At 46.1% G+C, this 16,474-nt stretch overlaps 1 protein-coding gene across 1 annotated transcript in view; it reads right to left on the reverse strand.

The window, feature by feature from the left end:
* The window catches only part of LOC143934390 (F-box only protein 44-like), a gene marked incomplete in the record, with an annotated part of 68,541 nt that extends 55,577 nt beyond the window's left edge, over positions 1-12,964 (reverse strand). The window contains 2 exon segments of the mRNA XM_077457958.1: positions 1-164; positions 12,802-12,964. Coding sequence (XP_077314084.1) covers positions 1-164; positions 12,802-12,883 — 246 coding nt within the window.
* Between the last annotated feature and the right edge of the window lie 3,510 nt (positions 12,965-16,474).

Genomic DNA, 16,474 nt, shown 5'->3' on the forward strand with positions numbered 1-16,474 from the left:
ATCTAGCCGAGACTTCCTTTTCCACAAGGCTGGTGAGTCAATAATATCCCTCCATAGAGTGCAGACCAACCGACAGTGCATGATGAGATTGCAGGCAGGGACCACAGTCAGAATTTCCAGCAGAGCTCCTTCTGGAATACCGTTGATGATCATTCTGTTCAATTCTTGCAAAGTTCAAAAAAAGTAAAAAAAAAAAAAAAATTAAAAATGACAAAACATCCAGAGACTCATAAAACCCATGTACAAATTTTAGTACAGTATAACTCCACGATGCCCCTGAATGGTATTACTAGAAATGACAAAAGCCACACTAAATTATTATGGAGCTCTCGTCAGTGGCAAGGGACCCATCATCCTCCTTATTTAACCCCAACACCACCAGTGGTCAGTCTATAATTTATACAGGGGCAGATGACACTTAAAGAGGAACTGCAGTCTGCCCACATAATTTGTAATAAAAACATCTTTGCCATTCTAAAGCTTCCCTGCAACCACTTTTATATACAGGGCTGGACTGGGACAAAAATTTGGCCCTGGACTTCAACATAACCACTTTAATTTTGAGTGTCCCCAGCAGCAGCCCCCTTCACATCACAGTGTCCCCAGCAGCAGCCCCCTTCACATCACAGTGTCCCCAGCAGCAGCCCCCTTCACATCACAGTGTCCCCAGCAGCAGCCCCCTTCACATCACAGTGTCCCCAGCAGCAACCCAAAGACTATTGAAAGTTAAAATAACAAGAGCAAGGGATTAAAATGATGGAAAGATTACTGAAGCTCCGCTTTAACCTCACTAAACTTCTACTCACAGATTCTCCTCCAAGCCCCCTTTCATACTGCCACGAAGAATGTGCTTCTCCTTATTATCTGTGCAAATATATTGACCTCTGAACTTCTGCTATGAATTTAAATTATCCATGTATGCCTGATGCAATCACATACCATCGAGTTTCTCTCCAGCCAAGCTATGCAGCTCTACAAACAAGATTGGAGTTTAACCACGTCTATACCAAGCACTTTTAACTCCTTTCCTGCCCATTTAGATTTTCAGCCTAGGGTCATATCAACGTATTTTTTCTTGACCGCAGGGTAAAATTTTGCTTGAATGTAAGAATTTCCAACAGTGTAAGTGGTTTTTATTAGGTAGATTGCAAATGGAATGGCGTTCTCGGTCATTGCATCAATGGTCGAGATATTCTTTAGGGTCGGCAATTCCCTTCAGTATAAAAGTAATCCTAGCAGCTAGGAAGCCGCTGATCTACTGTTACAGGTGGAAAAAAGGGGTCCCACTCCCTTCCTGACGCCTTTACCGAGCTCTCTGGTGCAATCGGGGAGCCCAGTAAGGGTGCGACCAGCAGCATCCAGCTGTAGGCCAGGAGGAGAGATTTGGGGTCAAATACACCCCAGATCTCTCTATTAACTACTTGTAGACCGCCCGCCATCCTAATGTGTCGATACTGTGACATAGCTGCCATAACCCCGGTATATTCTTAAACGCCGGACAATCCTCAGATAAAAGTGGTCTCCGTGGTGGATTCCCCGCAAGATCACTTTTATAAGGAGGCAGGAGGTTATGTCGCACTCATGGTCATCTCCGCCACCGGTATCGGCAGAGCAGATCGGGTCTGTTCCTCTCTGAGACATGGAGTCGAGTGAGGGAAAGATGGCCCCCGCTCGGCTCAGAAACATTGGATGAAAGAGGCGACGACAAACGTCACTTCTGCCCCATGGTCTTAAAAGTGAAACACTTATTTTTACATTTTACTTTTTTATTGCATTTAAGTATTTAAGTGTAAAATGTGAGATCTAAGGTCTTTATATATAAAATATTTATTTTTGTGTTTTAAGTAACTTTCTAGCTAAAACAAAGAGATTTTTAGGTATCGTAATTGGGCGTCATTTCAGGGGCGGATGCATTTTAAAGTGGGACTCACTCATCCATGTCTTTATGGATCTTGCTTTGTGCACTGGTGCACAGTCATGTTGGAACAGGAAGGGGCCATCCCCAAACTGTTCCCACAAAGTTGGGAGCATGAAATTGTCCAAAATGTCTTGGTATGCTGACGCCTTAAGGAGTTCCCTTCCCTGGAACTCAGGGGCCCAACCTCTGAAAAACAAACCCCACACCATAGTCCCCCCTCCACCAAATGATTTGGACCAGTGCACAAAGCAATGCCCATAAAGACATGGATGAGCGAGTTTGGGGTGGATTAATATAACTGGCCTGCACAAAGTCCTGACCTCAAAACACTTTTGGAGAGACTGGGAGCCAGGCGTTCTCGTCCAACGTCAGTGCCTGACCTCACAAATGCGCTTCTGGAAGAAACGGTCAAACATTCCCATATACCAGCGTTTCTCAACTCCAGTCCTCAAGGCTCCCAACAGGTTATGTTTTCAGGATTTCCATTATATTGCATTCCATTTCATTATATTGCACATGATTTGATTAGTTTCACTGCCTTAGTAATTACCACAGCCGTTTCATCTGAAATCCTGACCTGTTGGGGCGCCTTGAGGACTGGAGTTGAGGAATGCTGCCATAGACATCACCAAACCTTGTGGACAGCCTTTCCATAAGAGTTGAAGCTGCAAAGGGTGAGCCAACTCAATACTGAATCCTACGGACTAAGGCTGGGATCCCATTAAAGTACATGCACATGAAAAGGCAGGTGTCCCAATACTTTTGGCAATATAGTGTATATTATAATGTTTGAGGGTTTTAAGTAGTTTTCTGTAAAAAAAAAAAAAATGTATTATTTTTTATGTGTGTGCATGTATGAGATATATATATATATATATTTTTTTTTTTTTATTAAAAAAAAAAAAAACACAAAAAAAAAAAAAACACAAAACATTTTTTAACCTCACAAACCAGGAAGCAGAAAGAAAAGGATGGATGTGAAATGAATGGTGAGAAGCTCAGCCTGCATTTTTTTTGCAGCCTCTTAGCAAATTACAGAACTGCCCCCCCAATGACACAACGTTTCCCTACATCAGAGATGCGGGCCCCTCCTGCCTTTCAATGCCGGATGCAGATCTCCCTTCAGGACGGAAGTCGTCGTCTCTCCCCCGGGTGGGATTCACGCTGAAGTTTGGCTTTCACACTTCGTCATCATAGGATTGAGGAAGAACCCTGTACAACGACACAGATGGAGGAAAAGTCGGAGGAGATCAGCGGTCTGGTGTCGGTGTAAAGGTCACGCAGCGATTACGTCCTCTCTCCGCTCCTGATTCTGTGTGCGTCCGATGGATTTCCCAGCAGTCAGCGGGGATTCTCCTGACTCGGGAGGACAGACAGAGCAGCAATTGGCCTCACAATGGGAAGTGTTAAGCAGGGAAGCTTAACAAGGAGAACCCATTATCCCAGCTGACTAGTCAAATACAGAGAAACATTTGCTTTTGCTGTCATGGGAGACTGAAGGCGAGGATTTTCTGCATTTAACTACTTCCCTACCAGGCCAGTTCTGACATTCCTCTCCTACATGTAAAAACTATTATTTTTTTTATTTATTTATTTTTTTTGCTAGGAAACTACTTAGAACCGCCAAACATTACATATACATACATACACTAGGGTTGCCACCTTTTCTTCAAGCCTCCACGGCTCACGGCAATTTTTTTTGTAGTACATGCTATAGGATTGTAAAATACCTTGGATTACCTAAAGAGAGAGTAGTAATGGAGGTGTGCTACGGGGAAGAGTGGCTGTGGCCAAATTGCATTAAGGGGGGTAGCATGGTTAAATAAAACAAAAGCATTAATGTACACATAAAATATGATTCAATTAATAAAAGAAATGTCAGTTAAAATATGAAAATAGCCTTCCTTAAAAAAGTGGACACAGTCATTAGAGCAGAGGACACCTGCCAGTAGAGCAGAGGACAGGTGGGCACATGTTTCAAAACCCGTACTGTCCAGGTAAATCCCGGACAGGCGGCAAGCCTACTCTACATATTTAAGTTGTCCTCCTTCCCAGCCACTCTCCCCTCCCCTGTCCATCTACAGAGTATAATAAAAACTTTGCACAGACCTCGATCAGCATCAGCGCCTCCCTTTTCCTGTGTGTGTAGCCTACAGAGCAGAGGGAGGAGGAGGCAGCTTTGATCCACTCTGCTGAAACAGGCTGCTGTCGGGACTCGAGCAGACACATCAGATGACCAAGCAGACTTGTCAGTCTCCATGCAGTCTGGTGTGAATAATGCATCTGGGTCTAAGGCAGATGTAAACCTGTACACATTTAAAAACCGGATGACTGTTCGAGGGAAAACTGGCAACCCCGTTTGTGCAAACACCGTTAAAGTCTATGGGACACGAACATGAATAATCAAAAGTTCTAGTTTTAATGGCTTATATGCATGGTATTGTCATAAAAAGTGTTTGGGGACCCGGGTCCTGCCCCAGGGGACATGTATCAAAGCAATTTTTTTTTTTTTTTTTTAAACAGACGTTTTTTCGGGAGCAGTGATTTTAACCACTTGAGACCCGCACTATAGCTGAATGACGGCTACAGCGCGGATCTCCTTTGCCGGGACTACGTCTATTGACGTAGTCCCGTGCACGAGCGGCCTGCGCGCCCCCTGAGGGGCGCACGCAGCGCGCTCTGTGATCGGCGAGTCTATGAGACTCGGCCGATCAGAGCAAGGGATCGATCCCGACCCCTTATCATGTGATCAGCTGTCAGCCAATGACAGCTGATCATGTGATATAACGGAGCCGGTAATCGGCCGATCACATCAGTCCCGATCACGGCCAGCCCTACCAGTGCCAACCTGCCCCCTGCCAGTGCCCACCTGCCCCCTCATCACTAAAGATGATTAAAAAAATAAGTGCCCCCCATCAGTGCCACCCAGCAGTGCCCACAGTGCCACCCAGCAGTGCCCACAATCTGCCTCAACAAAGGTGCTGCACCCCAGTGCCACATATCCGTGCCCATCAGTGTCATCTACCAGTGCCCAGCAGTGCCGCCCATCAGTGCCCAGCAGTCCCATCTATCAGTGGTACCGATCAGTGCCCCTTAGTGCCACCCATCCGTGCCACCTTATCTGTGCCCATCTTTGCCGTCTTATCTGTGCCTATTAGTGCCGCCTTAACTATGCCTATCAGTGCCGCCTCATCAGCGCACTTCAATGAAGAAGGAGAAAAATGACCTGTTTGCAAAATTTTATAACAAACTATTAAACATGATTTTTTTTTTTTTTTGCATCTTTTTTTGTTTGTTTAGCAAAAAATAAAACTCCGAGCTGTAACTAAATACCACCAAAAGAAAGCTCTATTTGTGGGAAGAAAATGCTAAAAATTTCATTTGGGTACAGTGTTGTATGACCGCGCAATTGTCATTCAAAGTGCATCAGCGCTGAAAGCTGAAAATTGGTCTGGGACTGAGGGGGGTTTAAGTGCCCAGTAAGCAAGTGGTTAACCACTTCCCGACCAGCGCACGACGATGTACGTCGACAGAATGGCACGGGCAGGCATATTGGCGTACAGGTACGTCCAATATTCAATGCCGCCCTGCCATCGGGAGCGCGCCGCCGGCGGCGCGCTCCCACGCTGGTCGGGACCCCCGTGAGTCCGGTCGCGGGACCCGTGGACTCGATCGCCGCGGGCATCCCCGCGATCATCTCACGGAGCGGCCGAATGGAGGAAATGCCGAGTAAACAGCATTTCTCCATTCTGCCTAGAAACTAGTGATGCTGATCTCTGCTCCATGTGATTGGAGCAGAGATCAGTGTTCACTAAATGAAAGCCCAACCCCCCCACAGTTAGTAACACACCCCTAGGAACACTTAACCCCTACAATGCCACCCACTGGTTAACCCCTTCACTGCCAGTGTCATTTACACAGGAATCACTGCATTTATATAGCAGTGATTACTGTATAAATGACAATGGTCCCAAAAATGTGTCAAAAATGTCCGATGGGTCCCCACAATGTCGCAGTCACAATAAAAAAAAAAAAAAAAAAAAAAAAAAAAAAAAAAAAAAAAAATCGCTGATCGCCGCCATTACTAGTAAAAAAAAAATAAATAAATAAAAAAAAAACTGGAGTTAGTACTTACCGGTAACTCCTTTTCCGGTGGTCTTCCAGGACAGCCCTTGAGAGATGGAGCTCCTCCCATCGACACAGGAAACACATTGCCACAGTTCAAAAGGCGGTCCCTCAGGTCCCTGGTCAGTCATTCACCAAGAACCGAAGGATGGAACTGAAAAACATATAAACCATAACAGGTAATAACATTAGTACATCACTACAATCAAATAAAGGGTGGGATCGTGCTGTCCTGGAAGACCACCGGAAAAGGAGTTACCGGTAAGTACTACCTCCAGTTTTCCCAAGTGTTCTTCCAGGACAGCCCTTGAGAGGATCCCCAAGTACTTACCAGATTAGGGGGGGACCACGGCCTGGAGGACTTTCCTCCCAAAGGCCTGATCCTGACTAGACATTAAGTCCAGTCGGTAATGCCTTGTAAAGGTGGAAAAGCTTGACCATGTGGCTGCTTTACATACCTGCTCCGGGGTGGCACCAGCTCTTTCTGCCCAGGATGCAGACAACGCTCTTGTGGAGTGAGCTTTAACACCCTCAGGAGGATCTCTATTCAAGGCCTTATACCCCTCTGCTATAGCTAGCCTAATCCATCTAGCTATGGTTACTTTTGAAGCTTTCTGTCCCCTACGCTGTCCGGAAAAAAGGACAAAAAGGGAGTCTGAGATTCTGAATGGATTTGTTATTTTAAGATATTCTAGAATACACCTCCTCACATCCAATAAATGAAAACGTTACTCTTTTTCATTTGCTGCATTTTGACAAAATGAAGGGAGGACAATATCTTGGGACCTATGGAAGCTAGATGCTACCTTTGGTAAGAACCCAGGGTCTGTCTTTAGTATGACTCTGTCTTCTAGGATCTGTAGGAATGGTTCCCTGATGGAAAGTGCTTGGATTTCACTGACCCTACGGGCTGAAGTGATTGCCACCAGGAGAACTGTCTTAAAGGTAATAAGCCTTAGGGAGGCCTCTGAGATAGGCTCAAAGGGTGACCCCAAGAAAGCTTTTAGTACAACTGCTAAATCCCAGGATGGGACTTTTGTGATTCTGACTGGCTTACGCCTAGCGACTGCCTTACAGAATCTAGCGACAAAAGGATTTTCCTGTAAGCGTTCATCTAGGTATACACTTAAGGCAGCTATCTGTACCTTAATAGTACTTAGGGTTAAACCCTTGTTTACACCTTCCTGTAAAAACTGTAGAATATTAGCCGTATTTATGTCACGGCTATTCAGCCAGCTATTAAATTTTTTCCAGACTTTTTTGTAAATAGCCCTCGTGACTGGTTTGTGACTCTGTAGTAAGGTCGCAATTACCTCATCTGACAGGCCCTTACTCCTTAAGATTTCCTCCTCAGTAACCACGCTGAAAGCTTCAGTGTGGCGACCTGCGGATGGTAAAGAGGTCCCTGCGACAGGAGGTCCTGTCTGTAGGGAAGTCTTAGAGGCGGACAATCTGTCAATTGTAGCAACGTTGTGAACCACGGTCTCCTGGGCCAAAAAGGTGCTACTAGAATCAAACAGGTTTTCTCCTTGAGGAATCTTGCTAGGACCCTCGGAATGAGATGAAGAGGGGGAAATGCATACGCCAGACTGAAAGTCCATGGAGTTTGCAAGGCATCTACCGCCAGGGGTTGATCTCCTGGGTTTAGCGAGAAAAAATTGGGAACCTTTGCATTCTTCTTGCTCGCAAAAAGGTCTACCTCTGGTTCTCCCCAGTGAGCTGTTATGAGATTGAATGCCTCTGGGTGTAAGGACCATTCTTGGTTCGAAATCTTCTGTCGACTCAAGAAGTCCGCCTTGTTGTTCAGCTCCCCTTTCAGGTGAACTGCAGAAATGGATTCCAGATTGGCTTCTGCCCACTGGAGAATGCGTCTGGCTACCAACATCAAACGAGGACTTCTGGTACCTCCTTGTTTGTTTATGTATGCTACAGCCGTCGTATTGTCTGAACGGACTTGTAGATGGTGACCCTGTATTGCGGGGTGAAAAGCTAGAACAGCTCTCAGGATTGCTGTTAGTTCTTTCCAATTGGAAGAGAAACATTTCTCCTCCGGGGTCCACTTGTCCTGGACCCAGCTTGAGCCTAGGTGGGCTCCCCAGCCCCAACTGCTCGCATCCGTTGTTAGTGTTGAAGTGATAGGAAGGACCCAATGAACCCCTTTGTTTAGGTTCTCCCTGTCCTTCCACCACCAGAGGGAGCGTTTTACCCTTGAGGGGATCAATACCTCCTCCTCCAGATCTCTGCCTTTTAATTGTTCTAACAGAAAACCCTGAAGTTCTCTTTGATGGAACCTGGCCCATTGTACGGCTGGAATGGCTGCCGTCATAAGACCTAAGACCGACATTACTTCCCTCACCGTACACTTGGGGCTGCATTGAAGAAAAGATATTCTCTGCCACAGATTCAAAATCTTTTCTTCCGGCAGTATAATTTTCTGATCTACAGACTTGATCCAGTACCCCAGATACAGGATCTCCTGTGTTGGGGTTGTCTTGGATTTCTCCTGACTGACAATCCACCCTAATCGACTCAGGCTGAGTTGAGTCAATTCCAGGTCCTGAGAAAGACGACTCTCTGAGTGGGCTGTTAGGAGCAGATCGTCTAGGTAGGGGATAATTGAGACTGATTGAAGCCTCAGAGGAACTAAAGCCTCTCCGAGAACCTTGGTAAAGATTCTCGGGGAGGATGATAGACCGAAGGGAAGTGCTCTGCACTGAAAGTGGTAAACCTTTGTGTCTATCTGCACTGCCATCCGAAGGAATTTCTGGCATTCCTCCCTTATTGGAATGTGCAGATAAGCATCCCTTAGATCCAGGGTTGCCATAAATGTCTCTTTCTGCAGGAGATTCTTTATGGAATAAATGGACTCCATCCGAAATCTCTTGTAACGGATGGAGCGATTCAGTGGACGGAGGTTCATAATTAGTCTGAATCTCCCTGACGGTTTTCTTACCACAAAAATGTGCGAGTAAAAACCGTCTCCTTGTTCCTGAATAGGGGCTGGTGTCAATACTTCTTGATCCACCATTTCCCCTATCAGTAAAGGTAAGGCCCTGGCCTTTTCTGAGCGACTTGGAAGCTTTGTGACCAGAAACTTGGAAGGAGGGTTGCTGTGAAATTCCAGCGTATGACCCCTTTTTATTATATTTAAGACAAACTCGTTCGAGGTTGTCTCTTCCCATTCCCTTGCTTTCTTTTTCCCCAGAGCCTCATACATTTGATCATGTCTGGATAACTGAGTTTCTTCCTCCTCAATTTCCAGCGTATCATAGATAGCCCCCATTAGCTCATCTACTTCCTCGAGAGATAATCTATATTTTGAGGCTTTAGATGCTGCTTGATCCTCTTCCTGACCAGAGTCAGTGTCAGAGGATTCGGGGCTAATCAACGTGGGGCTAGGCTCCCTGACCATACGGGGCTCCCCTGAGCTGGGTGTTGTAAGGCATGGTGAGGATGAGATTATAGTTCTTTTACTCGTGGAGGCAGCTGCAGCTGATCCCACGTCAGTGATTAACTCCCGGAGGGACTTAAAGGTCGACGCCATTTCCTCTTTAAAGGAGCCCAAAAACTTTGCTAAAGGGGAATCTGCCTCAGATTTAAGCAAGCTTGCAATGCATTGCTTGCATAGGGCTTTGTTAGAGCCAGAGGACAACCTATTCCCACAATTAGGACACTTTTTTGCGGCCTGTCTTGTCTTTCCTTGGCATCTCTTTAGCCTGAAAATAAGAAGACAAAGGATTTCTTAGCGTCAGCACCATGTCCCTCTTAGAATCACCACTAACAAACAACCTCACTGTGAGTAAACCGCCACCGTGGGGCACTACAGGGCCCAGCCTACAAACACCACCACTCCACCAGAGTAATAGCATGCCCAGCAGCCTACCTGGGTTTGGCTGGTGCCTGTCTCCGCCGGAGTATCCTGGGGAATAGCCTCCATGGTCCCCCTCTGACGCTCCGGATCCCGCCGCTAATCCGGTATAGCTGGACGCTGGTCGGGCTTCACAGGCACAGCGCTGGCTCTCCCTCTCCTCCTTGTACCCTAGAGACCCGGAACCGGAAGTCTCGGCACGCAGTGATGACGCGGTTCCGCCGGAAGTGAACACTCGGCGTCTCCGACCCCCTGCAACGAGGAGGGAAGATGGAAGGTTCCACTCACCACTCCTGGGGGAAACCGGCGTCATTCTGCCCCTGGCCACCTCGGCACTGGAAGGAGGAGGGTAACGGGTCTGCTCCGGTTCAGCTGGACGGTACCCGAGCCAAAGAAAAAAGGTATGGACCCAAACTGCAGCCATAAACTAGGACCCGGTCCCTTAGGCTTGCAGGTTCTCAGGCAGCCCCTGAGAGGGGCCTCCAGGTTCCTGGCAACATGTTCCTCCGACGGAGGAAACACAAATGACTGACCAGGGACCTGAGGGACCGCCTTTTGAACTGTGGCAATGTGTTTCCTGTGTCGATGGGAGGAGCTCCATCTCTCAAGGGCTGTCCTGGAAGAACACTTGGGAAAAATTATTAATAAAAATGCTATAAAACTATCCCTATTTTGTAAACGCTATAACTTTTGCGCAAACCAATCAATAATCGCTTATTGCGATTTTTTTTACCAAAAATATGTTGAAGAATACGTATCGGCCTAAACTGAGGGGAAAAAAATGTTTTTTTTATATATTTTTGGGGGATATTTATTATAACAAAAAGTAAAAAATAATGCGTTTTTTTCAAAATTGTCGCTCTATTTTTGTTTATAGCGCAAAAAATAAAAACAGCAGGGGTGATCAAATACCACCAAAAGAAAGCTCTATTTGTGGGAAAAAAAGGACGTCAATTTTGTTTGGGAGCCACGTCGCACGACCGCACAATTGTCAGTTAAAGCGACGCAGTGCCGAATCGCAAAAAGTGGTCTGGTCTTTGACCAGCAAATTGGTCCGGTCTGAAAGTGGTTAATAATGCTTGAAACAACAAAAGTGAAATATTCCTTTAAATTTCGTACCTGGGGGGTGTCTATAGTACGTCTATATAAACTAAAGTGGCGCATGTTTCCTGTGTTTAGAACAGTCCGAGAGCAAAAATGACATTTCTAAAGAAAAAAAGTCATTTAAAAGTATTTGCAGCTGTAATGAATTGTCGGTCCCAGCAATACACAAAAAAAAAAAAAAAAACAGCATGGGAATCCACTGCAGAGACCACTTTTATACGGGCATACCAGGGTTATGGCAGCGATATACGTCCCCAAAATTGGGACGTACATCGGCGTGCGGCGGTCCAGAAGCGGTAAAAAAAAAGAAAAAAAAAAAAAAAAGCACTTACATAGTCCAGCATGAAATCACAAACAATCCGCTCAGGGGGAAGCAGAAGCCGCGCTGACGCTGGTATAAAACACACACTGTGCGTGGTTCATCTCAGCTGTGCAAGCAATCATATAGGTCTCCTATGATTGTAAGCGTCAGGCCTCACCTCTATGCATTTCACTCTAGAGCGGGTTGACCACTTCCAGATGACACACGCTCTAGCATGAAATACATAGAGGTTAGACCTGACGCTTACAATAATAGGAGCTCTATACTATTTGTGATTTCATGCTGGACTATGTAAGTGCTCTTTTTAAGCAATAAAACGATATTACGCTATATCCTGCCATCTGTGGCTCTTTCTTGGGGAGATATTTCACAGACCTACTTGATGCAAGTTGACATATGCAGTGGAGAGATGTTATAAGGTGAAGACATCTACATTCCAATACTTGCAAAGGGGATTGGGATCTGGCGTCCTCCATATACGATTGCTTGATTGGAATGGGATACATAAAAGGAGCTACATCATTGATCCAAGGAGTCCTTCCCATTAGTTGTGCTTTGAAGTCACTGTGTGCTCTGGTGATCTGGTGAGTGCATTTTATCACTTCGGGTGAAGCACTTTAAACAAGTTTACTGAAGCGCGTGTGCATTTTATTTTTCAGTGTTGGAGCATACACAGGAAATTACCACCATATATCTCCCAACATTTTGAGATGGGAATAAGGGACATCTACTAGCAAACATATGAAGGCATAGGACACGCCCCCTGCCACACCCCTTAAAAGGAGTACCAAAAACAAAAAAGGTTAATTAAATCAACAAGTGCTTTTTTTTTTACCACTACTATTCCTTTATATTGGCTTTTAAAATGTACAAGTGCAGCAATTTAGAAATTGGATGAAAGTTTTAGCACTGGGAAACACTTTTTGAAAGATAAAAAGTGCATTTTATATACACAACTATATAGATCAGACCAAAATGAGGGCCAAATGAGGAAGAATGAGGGACATTGCTCCAAATCAGGGACAGTCCCTCAAAATCAGGGACACTCTGGAGCTATGCCACCAGTGTGGTGTTTTCATCTATTGATGCACAACATATGGGCTTTTCATAGGAACAGGATCACATGACATAGCACCTGCCCAAAGACATACAAAAAGGAACCAGCAAGGTATGAAGAGCGCCTGGAAAATTGCGATGCTAGAAGGTGTCCCTCTATGTGCCGTGTAAGGATGAACTCAGGTGTGTTCTCGTTCTCCACGTGCAAAGCCTGCCAGGAAGTCGGCGCTGCGATAATCACAGGCAGTGAGACATTGCCCCGATGCGCGGCTGCAGAGATCAGACAATGTCTCGCGGCCTGTGATTAGCGCAGCACTGCGCTGACTTCCTGGCGGGCTTTGCGCGTGGATCATGAGAACACGCCTGAGCTCGCCCCTAGTGCTGTGATAAGAGAATCCCCTCCATTACCTGTCACAGGCTCAGTCACTACAAACAACAGGTGAAGCTGATATGAAGACAGACGTTGGTGGTCGGTGTGTCCTGTACACATCCCAGAGACTCTGAAGAGTCAGAAATTCAGCTTTTCATATGTAAGTTCAGCAAAATCCACTCCAAGGAGGAGATCGGGCGAGCTCACCTGGCTATGCTGCAGATCAGGATTGGTCAGCTCTTCCCACACCTGTGTATGACAAGCTCCCTTCTCATAGGCTCACCTACCTACGGCACCTGAGGTTGGAGGATGATAAAACAATGCGGTTGAGCCACATTTTTAAGCCTAGTGCATATGGGCCAAATATCGGCCGGCATCAGCTGGTTCAATAGAAACTGTCCAACATTCAGCCCATGTGTATTGCAGTCATGCCAGCTTCTGTGGAAGGAGCATGACCAAATAAAGGTCTCCTGATTATGGTTGCCACCTCATCCCTTCAAACCTGAACACATATTAATTACACAGGTTCTCTGGCTGATTAAGGTGGTAATTAAACTCACTTGTTGCCTTTTCTGCATTTAAATTAGCCTCAGAACCCGTTTAATTCAAAGGTGTTCGGGTTTAAAGGGATGAGGTGGCAACTCTACTCCCGACCGGCTCCTGATCAGAGCACTCAGCTGGTGTGTGTCAGTGAGGGAGCGTCCCCATGTGTGGGAACACCATAGGACAGCAGGGGAGATCACTGTACCAACATCGCATAGTTACCCTACATTCACACCTATGTGCTTTTTTTGTGTGTTTTGCATTTTGCAGAAACGCACTAAAGTCCATTTAACATGGTTTCCTATAGTACACGTTCACATGCGGTTTTTAAGCCGGTGCGTTTTTTTAGAAAGGGTCGGGGACTTTTTTTTTCCCCACAGCAGATTGCATTTGTGTGCAATGGACTTCAATGGAGTCGTACCAGAAATGCATTTTTTTAATGCGTTTTGTGTTTTTCTTTTTTTTTAGTTCCCTTTATAAACACTGTATATAGCTGGTTGCTAAGGAGCTGGCCAGGAAGCCGGCCGCCATGTCCCTAACAACCAATGAGTTACCATGCTGAGTGCATGCTGGGGTGGTGACATCACCAGGTGGCCCCACCCCTTACCTATTTAGACAGAGGAGCGGGCAGTCAGCGGGAGCCTTCAAAGAGTGCAGAGCTTTTTTTTTGGGGGGGGGGTCTGGCAGTGCGACGGGCAGCATGATCGATGATGGATCTACATGGGGGGGATATTATATAGGGTGTGTCCTATGCCTGCATACTTTTGCTGATAGGTGTTCCTCATTCCCATCTCAAAAAGGTGGGAGGTATGTTTAGGGGGTTAAAACAGGTGGAGGTCAAATATGTCAAATACCTGTGAAAAGCATAGCTCCCAACTGTCCCTGATTTGGAGCAATGTCCCTCTGTCCCTCATTCCTCCTCATTTGTCCCTCATTTTGGTTTGATCTATATAGTTGTATATAAAATGCACTTTTTATCTATCAAAAAGTGTTTTCCAGTGCTAAACCTTTCATCTGATTTCTAAATTGCTGCATTTGTAAATTCCAAAAGCCAATATGAAGGAATATTAGCGGTAAAAAAAGCACTTGTGAGTTTAACAAATCTATTTCTTTTGTACAATTCTCCTTTAAGGGGGCGTGGCAAGAGGTGTGTCCTATGTCTGCATACTTTTGCTGATAGGTGTCCCTCATTCCGATCTCAAAAAGTTGGGAGGTATGTTTAGGGGGTTAAAACAGGTGGAAGTGACATGTCAAATGCCTCTGAAAAGCAATCCAAGCATGGATCACTTTTCAGAGGAGAAGCTCTTGCTAGTTGCATAGCTCCCAACTGTACGTCATTTAAAGGGACTGTCCCTCTTACTGAACCCAGTGCCTCTTCCCCTTTTCATCCTCAGTTGTTTTGCCTTTTTTTTCAGAGGATGGGAAGCATTACCACCAGTGTGGTATTTTCATCTATTGATGCACAACATATGGGCTTTTCATAGGAACAGGATCACATGACAACACATGACATAGCACCCAAAGTCATAAAAAATACATACAAAGGCAAACAGCAAAGTTTTTGTCTGTTATACAGAAATGTATCATCAAATGTGACTGTGAATACTTTGTTTTTTATGGCTTTTCAGCAGATGATGTAATCACTTACTGAGCATGCAGCTTCTTTATCCCTTAATTCTTGCCTATGTTCCAGTTTAAGATGAAGCCACTTCACTACCCCAGGTTTCCTGTTTCAGGGGGGCTCCTTACTTTTGCAGCATCCTATGGAGCCACCCTTGCATGCAGGAAGTAGAGTTGTGTCTCCCTACACTGTGTGCATCAATAGAAACGCACAGCCAAATGGGCTAGAATGGCAAGGTGCTCCCCCTGCCCCCCCTTCCTCCTGCAAGCTAACAGACTGTCTCCAGGTTGCACTGTCTGCTGTAAACTCTTTCCTGTGCAGACCAGAAGTTCGGGGAAGCAGCACTGAGAGAACACCAGCCAACAGCTTTAAAAATAATAAACTGCAAGTGCTGGGGTAAGAATTTTAAGAAATAGTTTACTGGGCGTTTTACTGCACGAAATAGTTCATCCAACCTTTTAAAATGCTGCGGACTTCCGGTTCCGGCGCCGCATGAGCTAGCTGTGTCTCAGCCTAGCTCCCGCCACAGAGCCTCACAAATCGGCCTGTAAAGCCAATACCAGCGGACACTGTGCCTTATCTTGGACCCGAGCGTCCCCCCCACAATCCCTGCTACCATGGATCGTTTTGTGGAAAAAACGGGGACCCGGTCGTACGCGGCTGCGGCGGCGCCACCCGAACGGCCGCAAATCGAGCCCCCGGCTTCGGCCTACTCCGTTCCAACATCACAGGCCTCGGCTCCGGATCTTACAGATGCAGCCATGGAGGTAAGCGGGGTCACCTCTCACACATCCCCTGCCTTCACCGGACCCCCCCCACTCAGGTGGGCAACCCACAGGGACCCCTTACAATCTGCCTGGGGATGCTAATTCGCCGTCCCCCGGTGAGGATGGCCATACCAACCACATAGCACAGGCGGTGGCGGCCCTGCTGTCTCCTATGATCACTGCCTCGGTGGAAAAAGCCATTCAGGCTGGTATGAAACAAATCAAGGCCCAGCTCACAGAACATAGTACCAGGCTCAATGACCTTGAGCACCGAGTTTCTGAGGTGGAAGATGATCTCTATCAGTCCCAAGCCACAGAGCAGACCCAGGAAAAAACAGTCCAATATATCATCCAAAAATTAGATGATTTGGAGAACAGATCCAGACGATCCAATTTGCGATTCGTCGGTGTCCCTGAATCGCTCCCTACAGCCGAACTGAACGACTTCTGCTCCAAACGCGTGCCAGAGGCCATGGGACTTTTGGGTTCCTTTACAGTGGAAAGGTCGCACCGCATGGGCTCCTTCAACGCTGACCACAAGAATCCTCGCCCCATCATTGCCAAGTATCTCAATTATGCAGATAAAGCCGTTATTCTTCAAGCATTCTGGCAATCCCCAACCTTACATGTTGATGGTGTCAAGATTCTCATTTTTGCGGACTATTCTATTGAAGTGTCAAAGAAACGCAAAGCCTTTCAACCGATCTGCTCGGAACTGTTTAAAATGCAGATTAAATTCTCCCTGGCATTCCCCGCAGTGCTCCGTCTCAAATCCCCTAA

This window comes from Lithobates pipiens, unplaced genomic scaffold, assembly GCF_037356315.1.
Source record: "Lithobates pipiens isolate NorthernLeopardFrog02 unplaced genomic scaffold, aLitPip1_a1.2 Scaffold_27, whole genome shotgun sequence".
Taxonomy (NCBI): domain Eukaryota; kingdom Metazoa; phylum Chordata; class Amphibia; order Anura; family Ranidae; genus Lithobates; species Lithobates pipiens.